The sequence below is a fragment of the Falco biarmicus genome, chromosome 3 (assembly GCF_023638135.1).
Source record: "Falco biarmicus isolate bFalBia1 chromosome 3, bFalBia1.pri, whole genome shotgun sequence".
Classification (NCBI taxonomy): domain Eukaryota; kingdom Metazoa; phylum Chordata; class Aves; order Falconiformes; family Falconidae; genus Falco; species Falco biarmicus.
Window position 1 is genome coordinate 14560343 of NC_079290.1, and position 8836 is coordinate 14569178.

Consider the following 8836-nt stretch of genomic DNA (forward strand, 5'->3'; position numbering starts at 1 on the left):
CTGCACGCCCTGTGCAGGCCTGCAAGTGCCGGGGCTTGCGCCAGCGCCCCCTAACCCGTGGGGAGCGGTGCCGGTGGCCCCGGTGCCGTGGCAGGTTCCGCTGACCCCGGGCGCGGACTCCATTTCCCGAGGAGCCGAGCGGCGGCGCCCGGTGACGGTGGCAGGAAGCGCGGCTGAGCCGAGCCGAGCCGCGCCGCGCCGCGCCGAATCCAGCCGAGCCACCGCCGAAGCCAGCCGAGCCGTCGCCGAAGCCAGCCGAGCCACCGCCGAAGCCAGCCGAGCCGCCGCCGAAGCCAGCCGAGCCGCCGCCGAAGCCAGCCGAGCCGCCGCCGAAGCCAGCCGAGCCGCGCCGACCCCCGCGCCGGTGTGAGAGTGGACCCCCCCCGCCCACTGGAGTGTTTGTGGGGGCAGTCCCCCTCACGCGGGGGTGCTGAGGGGGGGTGGTGTAGAAGCGGGGTGTCCCCAAAGAGGGGGGACAGTACGGAGGGGAGAGCCGCAGGGGGTATGAGGGGTGTAAGGGCCCCCGCGGTGGGAGGCTCGGAGTTGGGGTGGGGTCGGCGCTGCGGGAGGGGGCCTGGGTGCAGGGAGGAGTGGGGTGCAGAGCTGGGACTGGGGGTGCGGGGAGGAGTGGGGTGCAGAGCTGGGACGGGGGGTGCAGGGGAGGCTCGGGGTGCAGAGCTGGGTGCAGAGGGGCTTTGGGGTGCAGACCTGGGACTGCGGGGCGGTTGGGTGTCAGGGTGCGCCTCCGTTTCGGGAGGCCGGGCAGTGCCGTGCTGCGTGGCACGGTCTGGCCCCAGCCCTGGTGCGGCGTGTGCACGGGGAGCCCGCGGGCCACCAGCCAGTTCCATTAATTAGCAACTACAGCTGATGAGTTTCTGCTGCCCTGGCCTGGCCACGTCACCACCAAGCACACTGCTTCCACTTGGGTTTTTGCTTTTGCTGGCAGAAGCAGATCAAAGCCCACCTCCCCCCCCCCCCCCCAAAAAAAAAAAAAAGCCCACCAGCCTGATGTGTAGCTGATGCTCATGGTTGATGCTCATGGGCACCCACACCACGGAGGGGGTGAGCTTGGTGGGCTGTAGTGGGGTGCACCACAAGGTGACCCCAGCTTAGCCCCCCCCAACTCCCCACAGGGTTTTGGCCACAATGGAGGGGGCTGGGCTGGTGGGCAAGCGCATCCTGGTGACAGGTGGCACTGGCTTGGTGGGAAGAGCCATTGAGAAGGTGGTGGCTGATGGAGAGGGGCAGCCAGATGAGGAGTGGATCTTTGTGTCCTCCAGAGATGCTGACTTGACGTGAGTTGACTCTGTGGGTTTTTTGCTTGGAAAGCCCCCAGTCTGCTCTCTTGACCCCACTGAACCCCCAAATTTCCTGTCCCAGGAGCACCACAGAGACCAAAGCCCTGTTTGAGAAGCACAAGCCCACCCATGTCATCCACCTGGCTGCCATGGTCGGAGGCCTCTTCAGAAACATCCGCTACAACCTGGATTTTTGGGTGAGCACCTGGGAATCAGGTACTGACAGGGTCCCTGTGGATGCTGCAACACTCTGCCCTCCCTGAGCTGGGACATGGGGACACAACTTGCTCTGCTCCCAAAATCCAAACCAGAGCTCCTCTGGTTTCTAGAGTTATTAATGAGTTATTACCCATAGGGTGCAGGGTTTTGGGGGTCCCCACCACCCTGCAGATCTGAGAAATCTCTCCATCCCCAGAGGAGAAACATACTCATCAACGACAATGTCCTGCACTCGGCATACGAGACAGGGGTGCAGAAGGTGGTCTCCTGCCTCTCCACCTGCATCTTCCCAGACAAGACGACATACCCCATTGATGAGAGCATGGTGAGCATCTCTGTCCCTAGGCACGTCCCAGGAGACATCCCTGCCCTGCTTAATTCTCTTCTCTCCTATCCCCAGATTCACAATGGGCCACCTCACAGCTCCAACTTTGGCTACTCTTATGCCAAGAGGATGATCGACATCCAGAATAGGTGCGTGTTGGGGAGGAGGGGAGGTGAGGCATGGGAGAGTTCTTGCAGGCTGTGAGCACCCACCGGTTATCAGGCCAAGGGGAATCCCCTGGGACTCCCAGGAATTAAACTGAACTGGGGAGGTACCTGGGCTCAGCAGATGGAAATGCCACTAGCCAAAGTCTTCTGGAGACGTCTTTGTGCTGGAGGGGGGTGAGCCCACCCACACCTTCCCTGCTCTCACCCAGGGGCTACTTTGAGCAGCATGGCTGCCGCTTCACCGCTGTCATCCCCACCAACGTCTTTGGGCCACATGACAACTTCAACATCGAGGATGGGCATGTCTTGCCCGGGCTCATCCACAAGGTCTACCTGGCCAAACGTGAGTGTAGCAGGACTTCTTGTGGCCTTTTTTGAGAGTGTTGGGTTGTTGTGGGGTTTTTTTGTTGGTTTGTTTTTTTTCCCTCCTGCCTGCTTAATCAGCTGTTCTGCAGAGTAGCCAGGGTGGGTGAAGGTAGCTCCAGTGCTTATAGACACACTTTCCTTCCTCCTGCAGAAACTGGCTCTGCTCTGACTGTCTGGGGCACTGGCAAGCCCAGAAGACAGTTCATCTACTCTCTGGTATGCATGGCCTCAGGGACCTCTGGGAGCACTCATGTCCCACAGCTTGGGGGAGGGCAGAGTAGGGGGCCGGGGGTGGGGTGGGGTGGGTGGGTGGGGAGCAGTGCCTGGATTTCAGCAGGGTCTGAGCCCACCTGGGTTGTCCCAGGAAGCATTGGCCATCCTCAGGGTTGGGTCCCCTTGTGATGGGAGGGCTGGGGGACAGCAGCCACCCCCCAAGAGCCATCTACCCCTCCACAGGACCTGGCCCGGCTCTTCCTTTGGGTCCTGCGGGAATACGATGAGGTGGAGCCCATCATTTTGTCAGGTAAGCACTGCCCGTCCCTGCCACAACCCTGCCTCCAGCCTCTTCAAGAGGATGGGAGAATCATGTCCTGCTCCATAGTGGGAGAAGAAGATGAAGTGTCCATCAGGGAGGCAGCAGAGGCAATTGTGGAGGCCATGGACTTCAGGGGAGAGCTTGTTGTATCCTTTACCACAGACTGGCTTCCCCTTGCTTGCAGGGCTGCTACAGCATGGGGGGGACCCCACTTTCCACCAGCAGCCACAGGGCTCCGGGGGAGATGCTGTGGTCCAGAGCATTGCTCCCGCTGCCCCAGCCAGGACACAGCGGGGCAGAACAAGACCCATCTTTCCCCTTTGGTTTCCCTTAATCCTTCCCATCCCAGTTTGATACCACCAAGGCAGATGGGCAGTTCAAGAAGACGGCCAGCAATGCCAAGCTGCGGCGCTACCTACCCAGCTTCCAGTTCACACCCTTCAGGCAAGGTGAGATGGGAGGCTCCACCAAACATGGAGGTCCTACCCACTGCAGTTCGCTTTGATGGTATCAGGGTGGTCCAGCCTTTCAGCTCTTAAAGGGGGCTCAGAAAGATGGGGACTGACTTTTTAGTAGGTCTTGTAGTGATAGGACAAGGGGTAATGGTTTTAAACTAAAAAAGGGTAGATTCAAACTAGATAAAAGGAAATTTTTTATACTGAAGGTGGTGAGACACTGCATCAAGTTGCCTAGAGGGGTGGTAGATGCCCCATCCCTGAAAACATTCAAGGTCATGTTAGATGGGGCTCTGAGCAACCTGATCTAGTTAAAGATGTCCCTGCCCATGGCAGGGGGGTTGGACTAGATGACCTTTAGAGGTCCCTTCCAACCCAAACCGTTCTGTGAGTCTATGAACAAACTGCATTCCCAATCCCAAAACCCATCCCATCTTCTCCCTCCCCAGCTGTGAAGGAGACCTGTGCCTGGTTCAACACCAACTACGCCAACGCCAGGAAGTGACAGGCCAACACAGCACTGGCACCGGCATCATCCTCTTCAACTCAGGGTTGTCCTTTTTTTTGGGGTAGAGGACTGGGCTGGGGGAGTGCCAGTCACATTTCCAAAGTAAAAGGGGGCCAGAGCCCAGTGAGCAGCCCCCACATTCTTGCCCACTGCTGGGAGCGGCACAGGATGCCCAGGGGAGGAAGTCTGGGGCACCCCAAGGGTGCTGACACCCCAGACCAGTTAGTAGCAGCCAGCTGGAGCCACCACTATCAGCCACCTTGGCTGTGTCCAAGAGTCTGGTGGTTCTGGCTGAGCTGTAATGAGCTATGCTGCTAATTGCCTGTAATTAGGCTGTAATAAAGGGAAGGTGATCAGGGTTCCTCTGGCACAGGAATGGCAGCTGGTCATTTGCTGTTGCTTTTGGCACATGGGGATGGTCCAAAAGCCCCAGCATCAGGGGGACCAGAATGAGGAAGGCGCCAGCTGTAAATATGGCATTTATTAAAATATTTCAAAATAGCATAAAACTGATAAGATGAGGAGCATCCACCCTGCAGCACAGTCCTGTATCCATGTCAAATCGCACCCTTAGGGTCCTGAGCACCATTCTGCCAGGATCTAGAAGAGCCAAAAAAGGGTTTTAAACTTCTCTGGGAGGGGGGCAGAGGGTCAAACACGGAGGTACGAGTCCCTGACCAAGCCGCTGCATGAGGCTTAACCAGTGGTGTGGAGATGGCAGAAATCCTGCCCATGGATGGCTTCTTTCCAGCATTGCTGCTCAGCCCCAATGAGCCCCTGGCATGGGGACCATAGGGACAGTAAGGACCTACAGAGGGAGGAGAGACCTGTCGGCACCCCAGGAAGCCCCCAGTGGGACTGTCCCCCCACGGCTGGGTCACTGGCTGCACCCCGAGGTGACCCCAGCCCCTGATGTCCCTGGAGAAGGGATGTCCTCTATGGTTGGTACTCGTATGTCGCTGGCTAGAGGCTGGCTCAGGCTGCAGGGTTTGGGCTCCCAGCACTTCCCACCACCCATGGCTGGCTCCAGCATCGCCTGGCTGAGGAAGAAGGGGTTTAGACAGGGCATCCTGCAGCCCTGCAGGAGATGTCCCTTGTCCCCTGATGACATGTAGGTCTTACAGGCTGTGCCTTGGCCATCATTGCAGGACACACACCACCACCCAAAATTTCTCCCGGTGTGTCACATCCCCAGCCCTGGCTCCTCTCCCAATGAGGTATCCTGCACCCAAAGGTGCACTGACAACGAGGACACCCCAGCCCTAGAGGGCCTGACCCTCAGGGGGACCTAGCTGGCCCCCAGGAGCAGGGTCTGGCTGAATCTGGGGACATCCCACCCAGCTCAGGCTTACCGTACACGAGCTTAGCTTTGTCCTCCAGCCACCAGGGATGGGTGACACCTGCCCTGCTAAGCCAAGGAGGCCCCCTGCCATCACTAGATGCTGCTCCAGGCATGAGAGCCCTGCAAGAACATGGCATGGGTGGTGACACATTCCCAGCGCTGCTATTGCTAGGTAGACAGTGGGGACACCCTGGAATGCTGCACATACCCTAGCATAGCTTGGAGATGCTCTGGGGTAAAACATGCCCCAGCATAGGATGGGGACATGCTGGGGCTTCAGATCCCTGTCCTAGAGCCACTACACCTCCCACCTCATGGTCATCTCTCCCATGTCCCCCTGCCCAGACAGCTCTCACCTTGCAGGCAGCTCATCTCCCTCCTGTCTAGCTCCTCCTGCAACAGCTTCATTTCACACTCCCTGGGTGGGAAAAAGGAGAACTAGAGTCGCATGGCCTTGGTGGCTTCTGTGTAACCATCACGATGGCAGCCCACTCACCAGCCTCCCCTCGCCATCCTCTGGGCAGAAATAGAGCAAGGATCTAGGTTGAGGTGGCAAAAAGCTATCAAGATGTGTGCTGCCCACACCTCCTGCGGGCCAGCAGCCCACCCCTCTCCTCCTGAGAGCCAGCAGCCCAGCCTAGCCCACTCCACATGAAGACCAGCAGCCTTCCCCTCCTCTCTCTTCTCTCCTCCCATTCCCACCCATAACCTCCCCACCGCTCTCCTGTCCTGTCTCATGCTCTCCTGTCCTGTCTCATCTCGTCTCGTCTCCTCTATTCTACACCCCTCTCTCCTCTCCTCTCCCGTCCCCTCTCGTCCTTCCTTCTACACCCCGCCCATCTCCTCCCCTCCCCTCCTCGATTCCCCCCTCCTCGGTTCCCCTCTGCCCCCCTCTTAATTCCTCCCCTCTTCTCCCCTCCTCGCCTCTCCCCGCCTCCCCTCCTCGGTTCCCCTCCCTTCCCCATGCATCCCCTCCCCTCCTCGGTTCCCCTCCCCTCTGCTTCCCTGCCTGCCTAGCCTCGCCTCTCCGCCTCTGCTCTCTCCTCCCTTCCACATACATCCCCTCCCCTCTCAACCACTCCTTTCCCCTTGCCTCCTCTCCTCCTCCCTCCTCCTCCCTTCCCCGTACATCCCCTCCTCTCCCTTCCACACTCTTCCCCACCCCTTCCCTCCACCCTTCTCTCCACCTTTTCTCCTCTCTCACTACTTTGCCTGGCCTCTCCTACTCTCTTCGCCTCCTCCTCGCCTCTCCCCTCTCCTTCTCTCTCCTCCCCCATACATCCCATCCCCTCCCTTCCACACTCCTTTACCCTCCCCTCTGCTCCCCTTTTAATTCCTCTCCTCTGTTCCCCTCCCCTCCTCGACTCTCCTCTCTCCTCCCCTCCTCTCCCCGCCCATCTTCACACCTCACCTCCTCTCACCTCCTCTCTCTTCTCCTACTCTCTCCTCCTCCCTCCCTTTACATCCCCTCCCCTCCCTTCCACACTGCCCTCGCCTCTCCCCTCCCTTCCCCATACATTCCATCCCATCGGTTCCCCTCACCTCTCCTCTCTTACTCTCTGCTCTCCTCCCTTCCCCATACATCCCCTCCCACGCACTCCTTTCCTCTCCCCTTCCCTCCTCTCCACTCCCCGCTCCTCCCTGCCCCTCTCCTCTTCTCCCCTCTCCCCTCCCTTCCCCATACATCCCCTCCCCTCCCTTCCCCACTCTTGCCCTCCCCACCCCTCCCCTCGCCTCTCTCTACCTCGCCTGGCCTCCTCTCCTCCCCTCTCCTCCTTTCCTCTCACCTCCCCTCTCTCCTCCCTTCCCCATACGTCCCCTCCCCTCCCCATACATCCCTTCCTTCCTCTCCCTCTCTATCCCTCTCCTCCCCTGCCCTCCTATCCATTCCCCACCCCTATCCTCTACTCTCCTTTCTTCTCCAGTTCCCCACCCCTCCCCTCTCCTGCCCTCACCACCCCTCCCCAACTCCCCTCCTCTGCTCTCCTTTCCTCCAGTCTCTCCCACACCCTTCCCCTCCACACTGCTTCCCTCCCCTTACTTAGGCTTCCCTGAAAGTTTTCATACTTTGCGTTAAGTTGGTTAGTAGGCTTAGGACATTTAAGTTACCTAGGATTATGGCCATTACAGTGTATGGTTTTAGCGTGGTTAGGGGGAGAAATTCAGATTCCTGAAACCCAGTGAAGGTGCTAGTTGAGGTAAGTTTAGGCCCTAAAACTCGTTGAAGGTTCTAATGGTGAAGACTTGATGTACTGAGGCCTGAGCAACAGGCCCTCAGCCAAAGTTGGCCTTTAGATGAACCTACCAACGGAATGTTATGAAGAGATACATATATATTTAGTATTCTATCATGAGTGAAAGAGGCATGATCCTTAGTGAACTATGTATGATCCTTAGCGAAAGATGAAGCTGAAGATAAACTGGAATCGTGAGTGAAGAGATAGCACATCCTTCCTTGCTTAGAGGCAGGTCACCAAGGCCATGAATCCAGCTGTTTGGCCTTGTTTGGAACCAGGTGGTCAAAATCCAGTAGATAAAGGAAACTCCCTCAGGTCCTCCCCGAGCCCTGGCCAGGCTTTGGTGGGATCTGAGGGGAGAGTGAAACCAGGTGTTTCCACATTTGCAATTAGGTGGGCTTTTTTATTCAATAGTACAAATGCTGGACACTCTTGCAGTGACTTTAGAGACCTTGCCTATGAGGGGACACCCTGTGTAGGACTCCCCCATTGCCAGGAGAGGCTGTCCACATCCTTGCTGCAAGAGGGGCTCCACAGCACCTGTGGACCTGGAGGACAGTAATGTATTAAGGCAATTGGTATATGTATCTTCCTTCATCGCTATAGCTAACCTGGAGTAGTAATGATTAGGTCCATTGCCTTGCTTATCTGTTCTATTTCTTGAATCAGGGTATTGTAGGCTCATCCTTTTTGTATGTGCGTATTGCCTTCTTTTCTGTATGAATGTGAAACCAACAGTAAATAAAGGTTATTTTCTCTATTGGTGTCTGTGTGCTATCTAGCGACCTCACCATGTGACAAAACAAGGCCTTAAGTGAAAACAGTTTAGGCCCTACTTGTTGACGAAGGCCCTAACTGAGGTAAGTTTAGGCCTTAAAACACAGCAAAGGCTCTATCTGAGGTAAGTTGAAGTCCTGAAACTCATCACAGGCCCTAACTAAAGTAAGCGTAGGCCCTAAAACTCGACAAAGGTCTTAAATGAGGTAATTTTAGGCAATAAAACTTGGTGAAGGCCTGAAAGCTGGGCAAAGGTCCAAACTGGGGTAAATTTAAGCCCTAAATCTCTCTGAAGCCCCTAACTGAGATTAGTTAATCCCTAAAACCCAGCAATGGCTCTAAATAAGGTAAGTTTCTGGCCTAAAACTCAGCAAAGGACAGAAAACTTGGCAGAGGCTCCAACTGAGGTAAATTCAGTTCCTGAAACCCAGTGCAGGCCCTAACTGAAATAAGTTTAGGCTTAAAACATGGCAAAGGCCCTAACAGAGGTAAGTTGAAGTCCAGGAATCTGGCACAGGCCCTAACTAAGGTAAGTTTTTGTCCTGAACTCGGTGAAGGCCCTAAAACTTGATGAATATGCTAAGTGAGGTAAGCTTAGGCCGTAAAA

General features: G+C 56.7%; 1 protein-coding gene across 3 annotated transcripts; it reads left to right on the plus strand.

Moving 5' to 3' along the window:
* The first annotated feature begins 249 nt into the window (after positions 1–249).
* On the plus strand, positions 250–8212 carry GFUS (GDP-L-fucose synthase). 3 transcript variants are annotated; one of them, XM_056332483.1, is made up of 11 exons: positions 250–366; positions 1134–1295; positions 1381–1495; positions 1714–1842; positions 1918–1991; positions 2219–2352; positions 2527–2591; positions 2832–2898; positions 2977–3056; positions 3260–3359; positions 3815–8212. In XM_056332483.1, the coding sequence occupies exons 2-11, from the start codon at positions 1147–1149 to the stop codon at positions 3868–3870; spliced, it is 969 nt and encodes a 322-aa protein (XP_056188458.1). In that variant the 5' UTR covers positions 250–366; positions 1134–1146; the 3' UTR covers positions 3871–8212. The 3 variants fall into 3 exon arrangements, with proteins under 3 accessions (XP_056188458.1, XP_056188459.1, XP_056188457.1); XM_056332484.1 differs by having other exon boundaries at positions 314–397; XM_056332482.1 differs by having other exon boundaries at positions 347–502.
* The last annotated feature ends 624 nt before the right edge of the window (positions 8213–8836 follow it).